This window comes from Hyaena hyaena, unplaced genomic scaffold (genome assembly GCF_003009895.1).
Source record: "Hyaena hyaena isolate Hyena2069 unplaced genomic scaffold, ASM300989v1 scaffold_1167, whole genome shotgun sequence".
Classification (NCBI taxonomy): domain Eukaryota; kingdom Metazoa; phylum Chordata; class Mammalia; order Carnivora; family Hyaenidae; genus Hyaena; species Hyaena hyaena.
This window is the reverse complement of record NW_024081799.1, coordinates 452,488-476,472: the sequence shown is the minus strand read 5'-3', so window position 1 is coordinate 476,472 and position 23,985 is coordinate 452,488. Positions and strand designations below refer to the sequence as shown.

At 38.0% G+C, this 23,985-nt stretch overlaps 1 protein-coding gene across 2 annotated transcripts in view; it reads right to left on the bottom strand.

The window, feature by feature from the left end:
* Positions 1–18,382, bottom strand: part of TAF15 (TATA-box binding protein associated factor 15) — a 28,694-nt gene extending 10,312 nt beyond the window's left edge. The window contains exons 1-7 of one of the 2 annotated variants that reach the window (XM_039222620.1): positions 18,279–18,382; positions 12,156–12,195; positions 10,683–10,734; positions 10,511–10,595; positions 10,325–10,427; positions 7,763–7,956; positions 6,235–6,355 (exon numbers count right to left, since the gene is read on the bottom strand). In XM_039222620.1, coding sequence (XP_039078551.1) covers positions 6,235–6,355; positions 7,763–7,956; positions 10,325–10,427; positions 10,511–10,595; positions 10,683–10,734; positions 12,156–12,195; positions 18,279–18,285 — 602 coding nt within the window. In that variant the 5' untranslated portion in view covers positions 18,286–18,382. The remainder of the gene's footprint in view (positions 1–6,234; positions 6,356–7,762; positions 7,957–10,324; positions 10,428–10,510; positions 10,596–10,682; positions 10,735–12,155; positions 12,196–18,278) is intronic. The other variant, XM_039222621.1, reaches the window with a different exon arrangement.
* Positions 18,383–23,985: the final 5,603 nt, after the last annotated feature.

Sequence of the window (23,985 nt, the reverse complement as noted above, 5' to 3'; positions counted from 1 at the left end):
GCATATTTCCACTGCCAGATAAGTCAATGGTCTTTGTGTGCATAAATTTGTATAAGAAATCTAAGGTCTCTTTCATCAAGGCACTGTCTAAATACTCCTACATTAAAAGTTTTTCTCTTGACTGAAGTAAGTAACCCTCTAGGATTCATGTACTCTTATGGATATAAAAACACCCAATTTTCAGATGGTGACATCTAACATCCTACTACTATTAACCTTCTAATATAATCCAATACACTAATGTCTCTTCACTGTTCAAAAGCCTCTCCTGTAATACCAATATGGCCCCTTCCAGTCTCTAGGTAGATGGCTTTTCTGAGCCATCCCGAGAAAACATCATCCTAACTAAATGAGAAGGCATTCTTCTTTTATAAATCTATTCTGCTACCTTGATGTAAAAAATATCCCCTGGCAACCAGCTTAGTATAGACACATGCATCTTAATTTGCTATTCATTTTACTTGATTTCCAAGAAAATTAAAAGAGAGGCTACTGCAAGGCTATGTAGACAATATACAGCTCAAGTCTTTTATATACATATAGTTTCCTACTGAGTCTCTAAAGACCCCTCTTTTAGAACAGTACCCAAGTTCTGCCTATACTTCTAAATGACCTGTATATCACTGCCTAACTCTTTTAAGAATGGAAAGCCAACAAAGATTAAACTGCTAAAAATCTTATTATTAGAAATTAAAATATCTCTAGTTTCTTCAAAGATGATCAGGAGAACTAAAAAAAAAAAAAAAAGTGAGGAATGAACTAGTGAAAATATCAAGCCCATATTCCTGTCATGAGGTTAAAGTCTCCAAGATAAAGTAGATTATTTAAATAGAAAATTTTCAAGTAAGTGCTAGAAGAGACCCCACTTAATTAATACCAAATTGTTCATCTGGCCACAGTGAAGAGAAAATACGCAACTGCATATATCGGCTAATTCCTGTCATTTCTATTCTGGCCAGCAATATAACTTTGAACAATAAAAAAAGGAATACCATTGCAAAATAGAAGTACTATAAAACAAATGACATTTGAGTGCCTGGGTGGCTCAGTCAGTTAAGCAACTGACTTAAGCTCAGGTCATGATCTCATGGTTCGTGAGTTCAAGCCCCGCATCAGTCTCTCTGCTGTCAGCACAGAACCTGCTTCAGATCTTCTGACCCCCCTCTCTCTAACCCTCCCCTGCTTGCACCTCTCTCTCCCAAAAATAAATAAAAACATTTAAAAAGTTATATTTTAATAGGTTTATTACTTCCTATTTCTCCAGAGAATGACATTTTAACTTGTCACACATATTGAGCATTTCCTTTTAAAACAGAGCAGCTGCTTGAGATTTCAACACAATTGCCATAAATATGAAAACACCATAGTGCATATGAAAAACTACTAGTCTTCAAACTAAGAGACTTGGGATATAGTCTTTACTATCAATGACCAATCTTGAAAATTTAGATAAGTCAGTAATTCTGTCTAGGCTTCAGTTTCCTCCTTCACAAAATAAGGGTTTACATCCTTGCAATACTCAAAAGTGGTCAAGGGAAGAGCAGCATAGGCAGAGCCTGGGAGCATCTTAGAAGAACAGGATCTTGGGCCTCACCCCATACCTACTGAATCAGAATCTGCATTTTAATAATATCCTCCAAGGAATTCCAGTGTAAAGTTTGAGAAGCACCAGTCTAGATGATCTAGGATTCTAGGTGAAGCTTTCTTTCAAGTTCAAATGTTTCAATCAATTTTCTTTTCACTTACTAATTCCATATTAACATGTTATAATTCCTTAAAGAAATTTATTAAATATACTATATAAACCTCAAGGAGTTCTATTAAATATTTAACAGAAAACGGGCCTGGGGTTAAGAATCTTTCAAACCTGCAGTCAAATATCAAGTTCCTTTTCCATATACCAAGTTAAGGTTTCACTAACCAATTAAGACAACCAAATTACATTAACATCTAAGCCAAGATGTTACCACAACAATTTTTCCTCCCAGAAAAAGCTGCAAACTTGTACACATAAAGAATTCCTAAAGGAAGGACATTTTTAAGGTGAAGTGGTAGAGGCATTTAATCTAAGTTTAAACACTCAAATTTATGGCTGAGTGCCCCCTGCATAAGAAAACCAATTGTGTATTCTTGACTCAACTGTAGAAATTATCCCAAGTTCAAAATAACAATAAGCAGCCTACCCTAAGGTAGACTCAGGATTTTTTTCATATTTAGAGAAGATGGTCATTTAATTTCAGATGCTAGTCAAGAAGTTTCTGACAGAATTTCTACTCCAAATCTTTAATTTAAAAAAAAAATCTAGGGGTGCCTGGGTGGCTCAGTCCAACTTTGGCTCAGGTCATGATCTCATAGTCCCTGAGTTTAGGCCCGATGTTAGCCTCTGTGCTGACAGCTCAGAGCCTGGAGCCTGCTTCAGATTCTGTGTTTCCCTCTCTGTCTACCTCTCTCTCTTGCTCTAAAAAATAAACATTAAAAAAAAATAAACTAAACATATCTATCAAAGACTTAAACAGTCAAAAAGTAAAAGGACAATACAAGAATCTCTGTTCCCAGAAAATCCACTCTCTAGAGAGGAAAAAGGGACTTAGCTAAAAACTTTAAAAAGTTAGTTAAAAAAAAAATGCTGTGCTTTTATTTTCATAGTAGTAAATCCAAAATACAATTTTTTAGGTGTGAAGACTAACATTAATTCCAAAATGTAAATGACTCTATGGATTTAAATACCATTCTCAATAGTAGATACATTTATGTTTTATTTCCTCCCATATCTTGTATGAGTGGTAAAAAGGCTCTCTGGATTCAACATTTACTCACATTTCAGGAAGTCAATATACCTATCATTCTAGAGCTACACTGTCCAATACAGTATTCACTAGCCACATGTGGCTATTAATGATTTGAAATGTGGACAATCTAAACTGAGATGTAAATATAAAAAAAAAAAAAATTAGATGTACTCTAAATATAAAATACAAAACGGATTTCAAAGTCTTAGTACGAAAAAAGCAACGTATAACCCTCAATCATTTTTATACTGATTACATGATAAAATATTTCAAGTATATTAGATTAAGTGAAATATATTATTAAAATTAATTACACCTGCTTATGTTCTTTTAATGTGTGTACTACAAAAACTTTAAATTACCTGGGGCACCTGGATGGCTCAGTCAGTTAAGCATCAAACTCCTGATTTCAGCTCAGATTATGATCTCATGATCCATGAGATCAAGTCCCAAGACAGGCTCTGCGCTGACAGTATAGAGCCAGCTTGAGATTTTCTCTCTCAAAATAAATAAAATTATGTATGTGGCTCACATTTGTGACCCATATTACATTTCTATTGGGAAGTACGATTCTAGACTATCACCTGAACATATGCACATTTTAAAGGGAACTAATCAAAAACTTATAAGACACTCAAAATTCAAGATGATTTTTTTTTAGGCTTGAGATATTAAAGCCTAAAGAGCTACTTAATTTGAGGACTCAATCATGAAAAATGGTAATCTATAAAGTTCTGGCAATTTTGCAATACTTTCATCACAATGCTGAAGTTAATAACACAGAGAAAACTTACAGCCTCAAGCTTCTAGTCCACTAAGAGATCAGTGATCAATTTTAGATGACAATTAGATAGTCACTCTTTTTTAGTCACTCTTTTTTGCTCCAACTACTTTTCAAAGAAAAACACTGTTTCCTATAGTCCCTATAATTTTCACACATTTTCTTTCATATTTGGAAAGCTGACAGCTTCTTTTTGGTCTGTATTCTTCCTGTAGCCAAGCAATCATACAACCTGAGTCTAAGAACATCCCATCCTTTACAACATATCCCACCCTCACCCACAAGCCATGCTCCTTCTTCTTTAAATATAAACCTAACTAATGCCAGATATTCTTCAAACATCCCTGAAAGGATTATATTTTCAACCTTGATATAATTTTTAAGATGATTAGAAACACAAATGGGAGTGTTGATGACAACTAACAAAAAAATGTTTGGATATTTTTGGTACTTAAATGTAAAACCAAGTGTGAAAAAAAAATCCTGAAACTGGGCATTTTTACTCTAATTCAAAATACTTTATCCCTATAAATAAGCTAAAAAGCACATCTTGAGCAAGATAACACATGAAAATTACATGAACTTCAAATTTCCATATCCGTAAATGACAGTTTACTGCAATACAACCATGTTTATTTATACATTGTCTATGGCAGCTTTGGTGCTACAAGGGCAGAGGTAAGCAGTTACAACAGAAACCATATGGCTCAAAAAGCCTAAAATACTTACTAAGTGGCCTTTCATATAAAAAATTTACCAACCCAATACAGAGAATCACATCATCCACATGGATTTCTAAAAAAGGCCCTTCATGAATATCCCATTTATTGGCTTGGGGGGCAGGGGGGAGGGTACAGATAGCAACTGTGCAAGACCCCCTCCCCAACCCTACCTTGAACTAGATCAGTATCATATTACCTAATATACAGTGGGCTTCTATATAAGACACTGTGTGAAGAGGTTCTAAGGCTAAATAAAACAATTTGAAAATAAAAAATTTAATTCATAATCAAGTCTGGACCAAAAATTAATCTGAAATATGTTGCCAAAGAAGTCATAAAAGTGATTAAAAGTGTGACTCTCAAGTTGGTTAAGTTATGGAGCTTCCCTCTTCTATCAGGAGGTTCATTCAAGGCCCTTTCAAATCTCTGATTCTAAGATGAGTCCTCTCTCAAAGAAGAAAATGTATTTTTAAAGATTTCCCTATCTGCCTCTTCCTGAAAAGTGGGATTCTACGATTCCCAGACATTGTCATAGTTTAATAATTTATAGCATATAGCTTCCTTATGAACAAAATTAAACCTATGATATCCTGCAAAACATAGCATTCCAAAGAAGCCACTTATCTAAAACATATTAGCTGGAAAATTACATATACCTGTTGGTTATCTTGTTAGGGATTCTGTTTAAGGTGAAAGGGAGGCTATTAGGTAGAAAGTAAGTACCATGTCACTTTACATTGTTCACTTACATCCACAAGATGGCAGGCTACTCACTTTGATAATGAAGAGCACACAGTAATTTGTATACTGTAAACTGACTTTGGTTATCAATCAAAAGACTTAATGTTCACTCTCATAAAAGTTTACCAAATAGGTTTAGGCTTTAGTTTTTCCATCATACCAAAGCACTGTATACTGAACACAGAGAAATACAAAGTGACCAAATTCCTCGCTCACTTGAAGAAATAACAGTGCTGTATGTTTTGTTTCTCAGGTCACCTCTGGGGACAGACAGTCCCTAAGATGCAAAAGAGTAAACTGGTACTGATAATATTATTAAGTGTCAGTTAACAGGTCACTAACAATTTCAATTCCCAAGAAATACAAGTTATCTTTTAAGCCTGTATATTTTACACATGCATTTGCAACCTGAAAACCTCCTCTGAGGACAACAAATGTCAGTTATTTTTTCATTCTTGTTTTTAGGGGCAAAGTGCCAAAATTACAGATATATTTAAATGTAATTTTAAAACCAACTTCATAACATATACCAAAACCTGATTAACACTAGCAATGGGGAAAAGGAAAGCTGGAAAAGAAAAGCTGGATTTAAAAGTCTTCTTTTCCACAGCTTAGTCTGAACAAAATACACAATGGCAAGGGATGCTGCACTAATTATTTCAATAATTATTTACTAAAGGGAAACCAAATAGTTTACGTACAAAAATCTTTCTAATTTACCAACCCCACATTTATATACTCTTATCACCTCCTAATATTTTCTCTTTTCTAGGGGATTCAAGATTAAGGAATAGTCTCTCTGCACTTCAATCTAAAATTAACTTACCTTTTATTTTTTACATATAATATACTTGGATTTCCCAGAGTCATCATTTAAAGGAGTTTAGACTCTATAGCTCTGGCAGGAAAAACATATTAAGTGGTTTAATCACAACCAAAATAGGGGAATTTTCTCCACTGGTGTTTAATATAACACCACATAAGCTAATTGCTAACACAGCCTATTCTCAGGTAATTTATGTGACATCTTAAGACTGAAAATCAATTTTGAATTTCTGCCTTTTTCTCTACAACATAATCTATTTAAGTCTCTTAACTAAATCAGATCCTAGAATCAAACCAGCTAAGTAAAACAACAAAAATTTTTAAAAATTAAAAAGAGAGAGAGAAGAAATGCAGGCACCTATACCTAAATACTTACCTTGATCCTGTCATAGGACCTCTTCCATCCTTGTCATATCCCCCACGCCCTCTACCTCCTCCCTGTGACCCGCCATATCCTCTATTATCTTCTCCATACCTACTCACATCACGACGGTCATCTAAAAAAAATAATAATAATATACACATGAATTAATAACTGTGGGTTGTTTTTGACAAAGGCTTCCCACAACATAATTTTGATCTTTAAGTTACACATTATTTTCTTTGGAATATGGCACATATATATAGAATTCAAATCAAGTCATCAAAAAAATTCTAGAATTAAATGTGTTTGAGAATTATATCTGTGTCAAATTCCATTTTACTATATCGTCAGATAACAAAATGATGATCATCACCATTTGATGTGATGGTAATGAGGAATAACTAAAGTACAACACTAGGTATAGAATCTTAATAAATTAGATGAAAAGCATAACCCGAATCTTAAAAAGTTATTTCTTCACCTCAAAAATACTTCAATGTAAATCAAGCATGGACAGGAAGTAACAATTTTTTAATTTTTATTTATTATTGAGACAGAGAGAAACAGAGCATGAGTGGGGGAGGGGCAGAAAGAGAGGGAGACAACAGAATCCAAAACAGGCTCCAGGCTCTGAGCTGTCAGCACAGAGCCTGAGGCAGGGCTTGAACCCACGAATCGTGAGATCATGACCTGAGCCAAAGCCGGATGCTTAACCGACTGAGCCACCCAGGCGCCCCAAGAAGTAACAATTTTCAAATTGAGACATATTTAGTGAATAAGGCTCCACTTTTACTCACTTATTCAATAACTATTCATTAAGCACTTACTGTGAACCAGGCCCTATACTAGATAATGAAGGTACAAATGAGTAAGACAGGACTTGTGCCCTTGAAGCATGAACAGATTCCTAAATATCAGTGGTATATTCCCTTTTTAATTTTTTGAAAATGTTTATTTTTGAGAGAGACAGAACATGAGAGGGGGAGGGACAGAGAGAGAGAGAGACAGAATCTGAAGCAGGCTCCAGGCTCTTAGCTGTCAGCACAAGAGCCCAACATGGGGCTCGAAATCAGAGACCACAAGATCATGTCCTGAACCTAAGTTGGCCGGCTAACCAAATGAGCCACCTAGGTGCTCTTATCACTGGTATATTCTAAGTGCTATAAGAAAAAAAGTGAAAGAAGGGCTAGTCCTTCTTAGATGAGGTGATAGAAGACTAATATAGGATTCTAATTTCTCTGTATCAGATACACCACCACTACCAAAACAATGGTGGTGGCAACATTGTCAAATGATTAGTTAACTGACATAACAAAGGAAATTCACATAATCAGTCATCAAAGAGTCATATGACCATTTGGGAGTCTCTGAGAATTTCAGAAACAGAAATCTAATAAACTCGTTTTGATGGCCATTAGAAAGAAAAACATATTCAAGGTCACTCTGAATTTTTACAAACAGCTGAAATCCTATGTAGGTCTTTTAATCCAGAATTCAATGTAATTCTGAGGGGGGAAGAAAGAAAAATAATATATCATACCTTGTGTGTGGTGGCTGTAATTCTCCCTTTGTGAATGATAAGACTGCTGGTTTTGACTATAGGAATCATGCTGCTGACCATAATTTGACTGCTCATCATATGAACCTTGATGTTGATCATAGCCTGACTGCTGGTCATACGAATCTTGTTGACCATAGTCTGACTGGTCATATGAAGGTGCTCTTCCACCTTGGCTAAACAGAAATCAAGAATTGGAAATTTATAAAAGGATTATGTTCACTGTAGCAAGTTGACTGAAACTGACAGAAGAGGCCTGACCAGCTAGACTTCAGCCATATTTAATACTACTTTCTGATGCAAATCATTTAGTTCTTTTATCTACAAAATCTCTTTATCACCCACAAATGGAAAGACCTTCAAACAATTCAATTTCACTATCACTGAAGAGATCACACATTATGAGGAAAACCACATGCACCTCTGAAAACATTAGTGGAGGAAAAAAATCACTATGGCTTTTACCATCTCTTTGAACAACAACAACAAAAAAATAAAGGTGCCATAAAGTACAGTAATATGTCTCATTCTTTAACAAATATATCACAAGTGCTGAATTACATTAAAAAGTTCTGTCACTTAATTTTAACAAAGTTATCGCATAATATTTTGGGAACTATTTCTCATAATTACCTTTATATCCTATATTACAATCTCCTAAATATCTTCAAAGATAGCTTTCAGATTTTTAGAGGAAAGAACTTGCTTTATGATGCCATTTTTTTAATCTGAAAATAGTGTACCTAATAATGAGACTACTTTCTTATTATCTCTGACAATTCACAAAGAAATTCTAACTATGTTCCAAGCAACAGGACTATTAATTACCAGGATGGGAATGTTGAAAGGAACATTTAACTGGGTTTGAGTTCTACTGTTTACTTTTACAAAAAGGGAACAAAAAGTCTCATAACTTAATAGATCATATTCTGCATCAGATGATAAAGACTCTAATAAAGATCAGTATGTTCCCCCAACTCTGTACCCAAAGCACATCACATCAACAGTCAGAATCCTAGCACTTCACTTTTTTTCCCCAACGTATTGATTTTGAGAGAGAGAGCGAGTGGGAAGGGCAGAGAGGAGAGAGAGAATCCCAAGCAGGTTCATTCACACAGTCAACTAAGTGCACGACATGGGGCTCGAACCCATGAACCATGAGATCATGAAATGAGCCAAATTCAAGAGTTGGACACTTAAGTAACTGAGCCACCCAGGCGCCTCTAAAATGCTTCCTCTAAAATGGTTGTCAAACCAAACCTAACACTTCTCTTTGGTCTGCATTTACATGTCATGCTTCCAAAAATGCATCCCTATAAAAGGATTCTCCTAAATTTAAAACTAACCAACAGGGCTTGGAGAGTTCTTCCTTCTACTCTATTTTCTACTTCTCGAAACACTCTCAAATCTATAACACTGACAATGCAACCTCACAAATCTTTCCCCATTGCTTTTATTTAACTGAATTTCAATCAGAATAATTTTTTTCACTGCAGAGAGAATACTAGTGACCTCAGATTTTGCCTCAATTTTTAGCTATGTAACTTAACAGGTTACATAATCTTAGTAACTTCTCTTTACCTCTACAAAATGGGGATAATTTTGTAGGATATTTGGGGATACTATCTCATAGTGATTAAGGATCAATTAAATTAGGGAATGCAAAAGCATTTCACAAAATGTAAAGCACAAAAAAAATTAAGTTGCTATTATTAAATAAAATTAGTAATAAGAACAAATTCCTCACATGTGAAATTTAAAAACTTTAAACCGAAAAAAACCTCAATAAAAAAATTTTAAAAATGTATTAAACCTGTAAACTTCTGGTAAATATTTACCTGCCTATATTAACAAATAAAACATTTAAAAAAAAAATTTATTTTTAAATGTTTTATTTATTCCTGAGAGATAGAGACAGTGTGAGCAGGGGAGGGTCAGAGAGAGAAGGAGATACAGAATCTGAAGCAGGCTCCAGGCTCCGAGCTAGTTGTCAGCACAGAGCCCGACGTGGGGCTTGAACCCACCAACCGTGAAATCATGACCTGAGCCGAAGTCAGTCGCTTAACTGACTGAGCCACCCAGACGCCCCCAAATAAAACATATTTAGAGTATCAAAAATATGTGGATAGGTTTTGGCACTTTTTAAATATTTTTGTCCCTGAAGAGGTAATAAAGGTAAAACATTAAAATGGCTAGAATATAAAATGGAAATAAAAGTAAGCACTGAGAAGTGTCCTTTTATAGCTAGGTTTTTATTTAATCTCAAGTATAAAGCAGAGGTCAAAAAAATGTTTTAACAATTATATCATGTGCATTCATATACAGCTAAAACCGTAATTTTACAAATAATCACATCATAAGAATCAAATGACACTGCTGACAATTTCCACATTCACCGTAACAAAAAACTATGAAATTAATACTTCATCAAAACTTTTCTGAAAAAATGTTTAAAGCTAGGAGTTTGATGGTGACGTCTATTTAATACCCAAAGTGTTATTTCCACTGCCCAAGGTAATCTCAGTGCCTTTACTATTTCCTTACCCTCCTGATGATTCCGTGTTTTGCTGTCCCTGGTTATTATAAGACTGCTGGCCATATGAGCTCTGCTTTTGATTCTCATAACCACTGTAGGACTGTGAATAACCTAAAGATTGGATGGATATACCATTTAGTAAATGATCTGATTTTTAAATTTCTAAAATAGCAAATTTAACAAATAAGTCTAACCTGATTGGCTCTGTCCATAGCTGGAATAGCCACCATAGTTCTGTCCATATGAGGAATCAGTAGTTTGTCCATAGCCAGAATAGCTCTGAAATTTAGGTAAATACAAGTTTCATCACCTACTTAAGATAAAAATAATCAATTTATGAAATACATAATTTATATTTTAACCTACTTGTGGTGTTTGTCCATAACCTTGGTTGCCTTGATTTCCATAGGAAGAATAACTGTAAAAGAAAAACATACTACTTGAAAGAAATGTGCTAGAATTTTAAAAACAAAACAATCCTATCTTCATTTTCAACTTTCAACTCCATACAAGCGTCTCTTCTGAGAAATTGTCAATCTGCCTCCTAGAGTCTAAATTGAAAGGTGATGACCAAAGAGTGTTAAGACATAAATGAAGTCACTCCCAGAATTCCTGAATGCCAAACAAGCACCAAAAGTTTCACAATTTCCCACAAATAAAACTTCACTAGAGCTAGAAAATCTCAAGAGCATTATACCTGGGTGTGGGGAGTGACTACATGGAAGCAAGACCCATAATATCTGAAGCAGAAAAATGAGGATTTTTTACATTAGTGCTTTCCTCAAAGTAGCTATGTTTTGACAGATTAATTTCTTTCTACCATTTGCCTTAAATCTGCCTTTAGGTTCCTAGACAAGGCACCATAGGCACTAAAAGCCCAATTTATTTGTCTTTCATGTATATCTTCTGAGTACTATCACTGAATGAAATTATATTGTATCCCCAGTGTCATAGCACAGCCTGGCATATAGTTTGTTGACTGAATAAATGTACCTGCCTCAGAACTGAATATTCTTCAGTTTTATAGCACTGTAAACCCAGCAAGTCAGAAACAAACTTTCTGAATATATGCCCCCCAAAATAAAATATTTTCAAAAATAACCTTATTATTCTAGACCTATCAAGTGCTAACAGAATTTTACTTTGTAAAACACGTTTCACTGAATAAACATTTGCTCGTTGCCTATTATAAGGTTGGCACCATTTTAGGAGTTTAAAAAAGTCAAACTAGTTTTGTTTTCATGGAGCTTCAAACCTGAGGACAGAAGATACCTGAGATGCTATTGTGAGTATCTCACATTGAGCTGCAAAACATTTATAGTGCAAGATGAAGACTGTTCCTGGCAAGTTAGAGAACCCTACTACAGGTATACAGTCACATAAAAACAGACTTTTCTTTCTACTATGAGCATGGTAAGAAGTCTTTTTAAAATGGTAAGCATTTCTATTTTAGTTCTTCAAGAAAAACTATTCTGAAAGAAGATTAGCATATTATATACCACCAAAAACTGAAATGCTTTCTCTAAAATCTTGTGTATTAGCTGAATTGTTTAAATCCTTTTAATAGTTTCTTTTTAAAAATTTCCTAAAGGAAACAATCTTTAAAATACCTATGAGATTTGTTTTAATTTCTTGGGGGTATCTGTATTTACTGATTCAAACAGACTTTTAAATTTTAAAAAAGGAAAAAATTGCTTTAGTACCTATGCACACAGTCTGACTCTTTCCCCTTGACAAGCTAGTATTTACCTTTTAGAAATCCAGATAAAGTCTGACTAAATTCATTTTTTTCTCAGTTCTGTTCTTACATGGTATTATTAAAATATACATATACTTTACCTTTGCTGATCACCCCCAGACTGACCGTAACTTCCAGAATCTAAAACACATAAAAAGAATTTTAAATCTTATTTAAAATTATGCTTCCCTCAAAGGCTGACTTTAGATCTTATAGATGAAATGTGTTAAGAAAATGTCATAAAAAATAACTACAGAATGAAAACGAGTTAAAAATACTGTGCAAAGATTCGTTTACAGTAACTCCATCTGTGAAAACAACTACTCTACAAACATGTCCTAATGGTCACAAGAATCAAGTGAACATAAAACAATCAGCGAAAAACCTATCCTTTTAACAAAAACTCAAAAGTTCAAGCTACCTTTATATACCAAAAAAAAAAAAAAAAAAACTATTAAAACTAACCAAGACCAAATGGGGGTGGAGGGGGAAAGACATACACTTTGATAAGATAAATCCCAAGGACTACACTGACTTGCATATCCTCACCAGAGGAACATATACCGTTCCTCTGTACTGGACTGCTCTGGCTGTCAGCAGCAACAAACCGGTCTCTGACAACTTGGTAAAAGCAGCTAAGTTAGTTTATCCTCACCTTTACCAAGCTTTCAGGGACTTAGCTAATCAGTATACGAACTCGGCAATACCTACTTCCATCTTCCTTTCAAGCAACAAAAATACCAAGGAAGGCATGAATTAAATACGTGAAAAATTTTTTTGGATTATGAGCTTTTTCTCAATACTTCAAAATGTCAATTACATTATAAACTTTTGAAGAAGCTGTTTTAGGTTTCTACTCAGTGTCAAATGAATGCCTAAGTTTATTAGTAATGAATAAGAGTAATATTATATGAAATACTCTTTAAACTACAAAAAATGACCGTCTGAAATTGCTGACCATTAGGCCCAACTTCATCTGATCTGCTTCAGTTATATTCTAAGGCATGGATGTGGGTTCTCCCAATGAGAGTGGAGTCCAAGACCTCTTTATTAGCCTTTGGCTCAGACAAAATTATAGAAGTACACAGAATATAGGTCATGATGTGACTGGCTCAAATCTAAAAGTATGAGTCTCTAATTTTAAGTCAGTCACTTTGTTCATTTAAAATTATAAATCTGACTTCTTTAGCTGGCTGACTTGAAAACTCTGGAAGATATAAACATATTGAGCAATAAACAGCCCTTAGAATAAATACTTGAGAAAAGTACAGATCTCTTATACTCAACAGAGAAGAGTATGTTATTTATGGCATTTCAAACTAGTGCTCATTATGAGTACTTGACACTTGAGCCCTGTGTCTAAATCCATGAATTATTTAGAAATGCTTTCATTTCCAAGTGTATAGGGTTTTGATTCTGTTTTTATCTTCTAACCATATTCCATTGTGGCCAGAAAAGGTATTTTCTGTATTATTCTTGGTACTTATTAGGATTTGCTGGCTTTTTGCTTTTCCCCTTGGTAAATACTTACTTGCATAAATGCTCGTCATGTGCTTGAAAAGAACTGTGTATTAGCTAAATGTTGAATAAATTCGCTGTGTAGATATTTGCTGCTTGTATCATTCAGTCTTCTTAACATATGGTCTGCCTAATCTATTACACAGAAAGGTAGGCTAAAAAAACCTCCATCTGACCAGATTTGCATTTTTTTGCTTTCTCTATTTTGAGGCTAGCTACATGGTTAGCCAAATGAAAGTACAAATTTATTTATTCCTGATAAATCCCCTTTTAACATTGCATGAAGACTATGATTAAAAATGTCCAAACTTTATTTTGACTGGTAACATACCTAAACTGTATCTTGCTTTTGGTGGGTGTTTGCCTGGTTAATCTTTTTCTCTCTACACTTCCAACATTCATGTTTTAGGTATATCATTTTTGAACGACATATTTTTTTCCCAATGTGAAATCTTTCAACTGGTGTTTTCATACTTTTATTCCTACGCACCTGTACTGGATGTTTTACTAGGGTTTTCTTTTTCCTTTTAACTTCTTTCCTACCTCCTACTGGATTTTCTTTATTCCTTTTTCCATTACTTTAAAAATTAAACATTCAATTTGTTCTTTTAATAAGTTACCATTCATAATTTCATGTTCAATTTTTAACATGCATTCTTGACAAAATTCAATTTCCAACCTCTACTAGAATCTTAATACTATAATGGCAATCAGACTTAATTTTTTTGCTTCCATTTTTTAACTTTCAAATGTAGCCATTTTAATCTTTGATGTTCCATACTATCAATATTTGCTTCTTTTATACTGTTTTTTGCATCCTATGTATCCTTTCTGGATTCACTAACCCTTGGATCATTTCATTATTTTCCAGCTTCTTAAAACTAATCTTACTATTTCCCTATTTATTGGTATTTCATAGTCTGCAATTTCACATCTATATATATTGCTATTAATTGGTTTTTATGTCTCATGTTTAGGACTACTGCTTTATGATCCAAAATATTCACCAATCTTGGAAAACTATTAACTGTAAGAGTGATTCCTCGCCATGCTCTTAGCAGACACATTATATGCATATTAGATGATGGGACTTTTCAATCTGTTTCTTAATATTCTGTTTTTCATCTCCTCCTTTTGAATTGTGTGTAATTAGAGATCTTCCACTTCACTATTTCTTCTGTTAGATCTGCAATTCAATTTACCCATTGTTTCTATTTCTAGCAGATATACTTGATTCTTTTTAAATCTGCATGGCCTTTCTTCAGAACATCTTGGTATTAGGGTTGATTCCTTCCTTTAGGTTTTTAATAATTTTAACCATATTTGCTCTCGGGTTACCTACTACCTGTTCTAATTCCTCTTGTCACAAACCATTATTTTGGTGAATTGTTTCAAGTTCTGATTTACTGTAAATTCATCTTTTGCAAAGCTTATTTTTCCTAGAAGATTCCTGTGACCTACACTGTGAAATTTTCTCCAAAAAGCTTTTTCATTTGTTTCTACCAGGACCCCTAAAGTTACTACCATCCCAGAACCAATTTTTTTGTTAATTTCTTTTTTTTTTTTTTTAATGTTTTATTCATTTCTAGCAGAGAGAGAGACAGCGTGAGCAGGGGAGGGTCAGAGAGAGAGGGAGTCACAGACTGAAACAGGCTCCAGGCTCTGAGCTGGCAGTCAGCACAGAGCCCGACGCGGGGCTCGAACCCACAAACCGCGAGATCATGACCTAAGCGAAAGTCGGACGCTCAACCGACTAAGCCACCCAGGCGCCCCATAATTTCTTGACTTAAGTTTTCCTGGACACCCATAACTAAATGTACACCCAAATTGTATGAAGTACAGTTCCCAGGTTACAAATGATCAGGACAGACCTTTTTTCACTCAGGGCCCAAAAACTATTATCCATTATGCTGATATGAAGTTTTTCTCTAGTTAATCCTTTCACTGAAGAGTCTTTCAAACATATAAGTTATACAGGTTTCAGTTCCCATTATTTGGCTCTAGTAGTCTCAAGGCTCCATCTCCTACCCTTAGTCATTTGGGTAATAAAACCCGAGTCTCTAAATGATGAGACCTACACCCTCCTCCTCTTCAGAGCAACCATCAAGTTAGCCATATGCTGGCTTCTACTTCATTTCTGGCAGCTTTTCTTTTTTTTGGTAAATTCTTGCATCTTTTAAGTGTTTGTAAATAGAGGATTTTCAATTTATTTTGGTCTGCCATACTACCAAAATGATAAGTACATCGACATTGTAATTTTTGTATGTATAACTGATATCATTCAATTCTAACTTGAAAATGTCAGATAATTAACATTTGTAAACAATATTTGACTGAGAGTATGATTTACAATATTTACAATTTTGACGTATTTACTGACTATGTAAGCACTTTAATTTGTAAGTCTGCCCTGTCAGGCATCTGGAGTGGTTGAATTTGAAATATTTAAAGGATTTAACTAAACTTAATGCAATTAGCTGGTTAGGGGGAATTTACTGTTAAATTTATTAACTGAAACATTCACCAAAAAACAAGTCAAAAGCATTATTCTCATTTTTATACAAAGTGAAAAGTATTTTTATACATGTTTTACAAAATGTATAAAGAGCATGTAACAACACTAAGCAGAACTTAAAGATTCTAGCTTTAATAAACTTAATTTAAAAACAATTATAAAGTTTTCACATGTGAAAGCCAATCTTGATATTTAAAAAACAAATTACAAAGTGACAAATGTCTAGTGTCTTGGTACTTTGAAGATCAGTACTAATGGATAAACCAGCTCACACACTAATGACAGTTAGATCCTGGATTTTACAGGTGGTAACCTCTAAAATTTAATTCTCCATAAAAGCTACCCAGTCCTATAAAAATGTCATTGTTTTATACCAATAAAAATGTTAAAAATCAAGACACACCATTAGTTTTTAATGTCCACTGAAATGGTAAATTTCCCATGAGGGTAGGAGAATCTTTTTATTATTTTTTTTAATCACACATGGGTTACACACCTCCTCAGGGTATACCTCTACATATTTCTGCAGAGCTTTACCAGATTTCATTCCAAATCCTGCACCTGGTAAAAGATGTACTTACTTTGGAAAAAGAAATTCTTTCCTGTTTGAGCAAGGATTAAACAAATCGAAAGAGGCAAGAACTCCTGTGCAGTTTACAGCCTCTTCCATCAGGTAGGTGCCCCCTCCCACAAAAGCTCAATATTCAGGCTTAACCTTAAGAATAATCTAAGGTGGGGCGCCTGGGTGGCTTAGTCGGTTAAGCATCCGACTTTCGCTTGGGTCGTTATCTCGCGGTTCGTGGGTTCGAGCCCCGCGTCGGGCTCCGTGCTGACTGCCAGCTCAGAGCCTGGAGCCTGTTTCAGTCTGTGACTCCCTCTCTCTCTGACCCTCCCCTGCTCACGCTGTCTCTCTCTCTCTCCTAGAAATTTAAAAAAAAAAATTAAAAAAAAAAAAGAATAATCTAAGAAATGTTTCTTCTCCTGTCCAACCATTCTTGCTAATTTGGTCTCATCTCCACCTACTTGCTCTTTGTCATACGTTTCCATCCTTTTGCAAGACTGTGTTACTGGCGGATTTGGTCTATTTGTTTGAAATACCAACAAGTTCTCCCTTAAGTAAAATGTAAAAGACCATGACAGCAATCACTTTCATCCCAATCAGATGGCTTCCAGGAAATGTTCTGCTCTTCCACGTGAAACGTGAGCTCTCCTGACGGTTTCTAGCAAAGTGGATGGACCGTGACGTGCTCCTAACAGAGGACCTTGTGTGGTTGGCTTAGGGCTGCTACAATCTATAGAACATTCGTGTTCAGACTTTATGTCCAAGCTTGGCAGTATCTCAACGGGCTGTCCTGAAGAGATCAGTGCCTTTTCCTTTCTCTTCCACACAACGAAGGGGAGGGGGGTTGGGGGTGGGTGGGTGCTCTATCAATTTAAATGCTTCGTGGAAGACTGCCTTTCCTCTGGCCTGCATGTGTTAAGGTAAATGCCACATGTACCTACAGGAGTCTATCCGGAATAGAAAAGGCTCACTTTCAGGCTCTTGCAGGAGATAAACAACTGGAAACGGGAGGAGGAAGCTGAATTATACGCAAACACCCCCATTCGAATCGGGTGGTTACGGTAGAGGGAATGACGAGGAGTAGGATTTCGTGCAGGGCAACATCCTTTGAAAGGGCTCCCAGAGCGTCAAGACCCCCACCTGATGAATGGGTGAGTCAGGAAGGCCCAGCTCCACTTCACAGATGGGGAAACTGAGGTACGAGGCGGCGAGACGACTGGCCCGAGGCCTCGCTGAAAGATCTGAGGCGGAGCGGAGAACCAGAAGTACCGATTCTCTCAGGCGGATGCTCTAATCACGGGCTCCCCCCCGCCCCTGTGATGGCGTAGACGGCCTCCGCCCCCCCCCCAACTCACACACCCTCCCCGGGAGCGGCACGTCTCCTCAGCTTCCAAGGACAGGGTCAAAAAAAGGGGGCCCGAAGCGCTCCCGCCGTGATTTGCAGACGGTGAGCGTTGGGAGCGTGCGTCCCTTCAGTCCAACATGGCGGCGGCCGCGGCCGCCCCCCCACCCCGAGCCTCCCTCAGGGCCGGAGGCTCTCCCTTGGGGCCCTCCGGTGGGCGGGAAGACGGCCCAACCCCGCCAGGCCCCTTCTCGCCGCTGCCGCTCCTCGCTGAAGGAGTCACCTACCCGACATGACTAACGGCCGCAGAGCGGAGCCCCCAGAGCCCGCCGAGAACAAGGAATACGATAGCCAGGCGGCGCGGCGGCCGGAGCTGTACTGAGGGCGGCGCGGCGGGCTGAGCCCGACTGCGGGGCCTCGGCAGCCAATCAGAGGACAGTGGGCGGTACCACGGCTCCAGGGCGCGAGGGGTGGTTCTGTACGAGTACCAGCCTCTTAACCCTGAGGACTTAACAACGCCTCTCTGTCCTCCCCTCCCCGAACGGTACCATTATTGAGAGGGAACTGAGAAGAGAAAGTACCAATGCCGCGAATAGGATGGGGGAGGAAGTTGGGCCTACTCTCTCCCTCCCACATATAGTGCTATTTCTCACTTTGATTGCATCCGATAGAATTCGAGGTTAGGAAGTGAAAGAGGGGAGACTTTATAAACACAGACTATTTGGTTAAAGAAAGCCTTTCTTCCTCTAATATTTCGAATGGTTTGCCCTAGTTCGCTCCGCTTTGGTTGCAGACAACTGGAGCCACCTGGGGGCGTTCTGTGTCGCGGAGTTCAGGGACGGAAAGTCGTAAGTGCCCCCCGGTCTAACTACCTTGTCAAGTAAAACATAGACTACAAGGCTGATATTGGAACAAACGTGTGCATAAAACGAAAGCACACACAAACCTCGCCTTGAGAATGTGGCGGGGTGGGAGGTAGAGCTTTAGTATTCGGTGCTGTTATAATTGGCTAACTCTATCAGGCACCTTACATCATCTCACTTAATTCTCACAACACACTGATGAAATATTATCTTGACGTTACAGACATGATTATTCACTTGTCCTAGGTCGCACAACTAGTAAATGGCCAACGTGGAATTCGAATTTTAGTAACCAGACACCAATACCTGTGGGTTTAACCATTACGCTGTACTGTCTAGTAGGGGCTTGAGCTCAAGAGTTTGAAAAAAGGTGAAAGCTCAGAGAGCACACAAGAACATTTTCCCTGAGGGCGACGCAACATCTGAGTCAAGCCATAGATGGTGAGCAGAAGTTGACCAATTGAAGTGGGGTAAAGTGCCTTCCACTAGTTGTAAAACAAGTAATTCCATATGTTTGGAGTTTACCCTCCAGAGATGAATGAAGATGATAGATAAGACCAGAAAAGTAGAGGGCTAAATAGCTGATACCTTGTAAAATGTAGTAGATTAGGGTTTGTGCTTTATCTTGAAGGCACTGGGGAGCCAGAGGGTTTTAAAGGAAGGTCCCATTTGCATTTTCAGGCTGCAGTATGAAGAATGTATGGAGGTGAATGTTTATAGTAGCGCTATCAACAACAGCCAAAGTATGGGAAGAGCCCAAATGTCCTCTGACAGATGAATGGAGAAAGAAGATGTGGTATATATATATATATATATATATATATATATATATATATATACAATGGAGTGTTACTCAACAATCAAAAAAAAGAAAGAAAGAAAGAAAGAAATCTTGCCATTTGCAAATACAAGGATGGAACTGGAGGGTATTACACTAAGTAGAATTAGAGAAAGACAAATATCATATGACCTCACTCATATGAGGAACTTAAGATACTAAACAGATGAACATACGGAAAGGAAGCAAAAATAATATAAGAACAGGGAGGGGGACAAAACATAAGAGACTCTTAAATATAGAGAACAAACAGAGAATTGCACGAGCGGTTGTGGGAGGAGGAATGGGCTAAATGGGTAAGGAGCATTAGGGATCTACTCCTGAAATCGTTGTTGTACTATATGCTAACTAACTTGGATGTAAATTAAACAATAAATTAATTTAAAAAAAAAAGAATGTATGGAGGTGAGAGGTGCCTAAAAGGAGGGAGACCAATTAGGTGGCCAATGCAATAATTCTGGTGAGAAATCACAGTGGCCTAGATTTAGGTTGTAGCTGTGGAGATGGAAGTAAGTTAAGAGATCCCGGAGATACTTACATGATTGACAGGGCAAGATCTAGTGACCAGCTTAGGAGGGAGGAGCTAAGGGAGAGTGAGAAATCTGGGCATGCATCTGAGTTTTCCACTTGGACAAGTGGCCAGATGGTGGTATCATTCACTATGATAGGGAAGAGGAGGAGGAGCAAGTTGGCGGTGGAAGTAGAAGGGTAAGTTCAGAATCAACACCTCAGGCCAGAAAAAAAGACATGAGGTCATCTCTTTTCATTATACTAATATTAATTGTACACTCCACTCTAGATATAGAGGGTCACAGAGCTCTCTAGATTAGTCCAAGCAAGCAGCGTTAAAGGAATAAAAATTCTTTCATGACTAAAAGTGATTCAACTGTTAAGCATATACACTGAGGAAGGCAACTCAGAGGAGGAGATGATGGGCATGTGCAATAGCAGGAGAGAATTGGGTTAGAAATGGGGGAGACTTCTAGATTGTTCTTCCACTTTTTAAAATTTTACAGTTGGGTGTTCTTTTTTTTTAATGGAAATTCAAAAAGTTTTGTTTATCACTGACACTTTAAGTTTGTACCACCATCCATTCATTCATGCATGCATGCATTCTTCGCTTAGCTGCCTCTCCTGAGGTCTACTAGATGTCAGGCTCTGTAGGTTGGGAAATAGGAAGCACAATGGCCACTCCCCTCCAGGAACTGCAATCTCATTAAAAAGGAACAGTGCAAATCTTTAATTCAAATAACTACTGCATGTGCTAGAACTGGACAATGAAGAGGGTCCTCTGAAAACAGAGTAATGGCCCAGCCCATGTAAAGAGTGGATGGGGTATTAAGGAAGACTTCCTGGAGGAGATACCTCCTACACTGAACCTTGAAGCAGGAACAGAATTAGGCAAGTGATGTATATCAGGAACAGCATGCTCTGGGCAGAAAGGGCTGTATTTGCAAAGACTACAAGAGAGCAAAATTCTGGGAATTGCAAGTGATTCTGTCTGTCTGGTCTGTGGAGTTGCACTGGTAGAGAGAGGTGACAAATGATAAATGAGTGAAAGAAGAACACAGAAGCCACATCTTGAAGAGTCTTGTGTGCTTTGCAGAGGAGCTTGGATATTAAATTCAAAACAATGATAGGGGGACACCTGGGTGGCTCAGTCGGTTAAGCATCTGACTCTTGGTTTCAGTTCAGGTTATGATCTCACAGTTTCGTGGGTTCAACCCCAACCTTGGGCTCTGCACTGATGGCATGGAGCCTGCTTGGGATTCTCTTTCCCCTTCTCTCTCTGCCCCTCTCCTACTTGTGTTGTCTCTGTCTCTCTCAAAATAATACATAAACTTCTATAAAAAAATAAAACACTTTAATATAAAATAAAATCATTTAAACAAACAGTAGGAAACTTCTGAGGGATTTAATCAAAGGAGTGACACTTAGTTTTTTATATTCATTGTTTCTTTTAATATTCTGGACAGCCCCATGAAATAGGTATTGGTGTTATCCACATTTTGTAGATGAGAACATTGGAGCTTGGGAAGGTGAAATTCTTTACCAAGTTCACACAGCCAATTAGGGACAGAAGCAGAGCTCATATGCTGCAGGCATTTGGACCAAGCCCAGGGTTCTTTTTACAGTGTCTCTTGTCTCTCAAATGTGAAACCAAGAACTTCCCGCAAGTATGTATTTTTCTGGAACTTTTTTCCAGGAGCCTTTCTCTGCCACAAAGTGACTCACAAATTGAGTCCTGTGTCCTCCTGTCTTCCAGGCTTTTGCTTGGGGATGATTATCTGGAACTGCCTCCGACCTTCACCCAGTTGTTCTTCAAGCTACAAGATCCTGCTCCCTCTGTATTCACTATCCTGGCCTCACTCTGCATAATCATGGAAGACAGCAGGTAAATGGCACACACCAGCTTTAGCAGAATATACCAGAGAAGGTCTTAGTACTGGGCCTGTTTGCCACCGATGCATTCCTCAGGCCCTCACTTGGAGAGCTAACCCCTGTAAGTTCCATTCCAGTTTCAGATAGTCCCTCAGGCAGTGGCTTCCAGCTAGAATCAGCCACTGGGCATCCTGGTGGGAAATCAGATGGTAGAAGAAAGGGAGGTAGAAGAGCCAGGGTTATGTCTACCCCTCCTTCTCTGCCACAGGGTGTCTTGGGTAGCAACTGTCTTCTCCAGAGATTATTTCTTTATTATGATGATGATTTTGATTTTAGAGAAAGAGAGTCAGGGAAAAGGGCAGAGAGAAAGGGAAAGAGAGAATCTTAAGCAGGCTCCACACCCAGTGAGAAAACCGACACAGGGCTCCATCCCACAAGCCTGGGCCAAAATCAAGAGTCGGACATTCAACCAACTGAGCCACCCAGGCACCCCCAGAGATCATTTCTATCCAAGGCCTTGGCTCCTGGGATCCTGTAGCCCCAATCCTCCCTTCATCCTATACTTGGTAAAATCTTCTTGCTTTTGATCAATTTCAGAGTTGTCTCCATGCCCCTTTGGCTTCCCAGCCCTTCCACCACCCGTGTAAGTGCTTGTAAGCCCTTGTAAGCACTGTGAGCCTTCTTAGAGTGAGAAGGGAAGCCAGGAGAGGGAGCCACTTAACAGAGCCACCATAGGATCTGACCTGTTTTACTGTGGTTGCTCTAACTGCTGTTGAGAGTGGGCTATAGGGGGCAAGAGAGGAAGCAGTGAGATTACTGCTCCCACCAGAGAAAAAAAAAACCAATGATCTTTTGTCTCTTCTGAAATCCTATGGAACTCTCAGTTGCACCATATTATCCCAGGCTTGCCTACCTGATTAGAGCCGATTTGTTCTCTAGTTGGGTTGCCTGGCTCCCCTCTGAACTCCGCAGTGCCCCACACAGTGCCTGAAACAGTAGGCACAAAAAAAAAAAAAAATTAAGGGAAGGAAGAAAATCTTGTGTTTAATGACTGAATAAATAAATAAATAGGGGTGGGGGAGTGGCATGACTTGTCTTTCTGACTTATCTGTAAATTCTTCAAGCTCAAAGACCCTCTCTAGAACTTGGGCACAAAGTGTTCATGAGTGTTGTTCAGAGACTGACAGCCTTCTCTGTGCCAAGTATCACAGGCAGTAAGTAGTCCTAGCCATCATCATCACCTTCCCACTGTTACCCCAGGAGGTGTCCCTGGAACCCTGGTCCTCCAGCCTTCCTAGAGAGCAAGCATCCCATGAAGATTACCCAAAGGCTCTGCATAGCAAGGATCGGTTTCTTGTAAATGACTGGCCACCCCATCCTCTGGACAGTGGCAGGCACTTCCTGTTTGGGGTGGAAAGGAACCAGACACTTTCCTGTTAGCAGGTCTTTTAAGCAAAGCAGCAGATGCTGAGCAGGAGAAGGCCAGCCTTTCAGGCCAGATGCCTGGTGGTTAGACAGCCTTTATGTGGAAGGGAAGTGGGGCAAAGTGCCAGATTGGCTAGGCTTTTATTGTGCTCCTTGTAAGTCCCCTGGGTCCTGGTGTGACTAAAAAACAAACCAGAAGATGCTGCCGCCCTGCAAATAGTGATGAGGGTTAGGAGAGAAAGGGCTGCTCTGAGCCAGGGAGCTTTGGCTGGCAAGGAGGTGCTTGTGTGATTGTCCCAGGGCAGACCTGTGTATGTCATCTGGATGTGAGTGTACCCCAGTGAGAACCTGTGTGGAGTATACATGCATGTGTCTGTGCACCGAATATCCAGCACTTGATGGGATTATCAGTTAGTTATTCATTACCTAGCTTGCTCCCTATAGCAAATTGAGATAATAGAAAAGTTAGGAATTATTGTTGTCCCA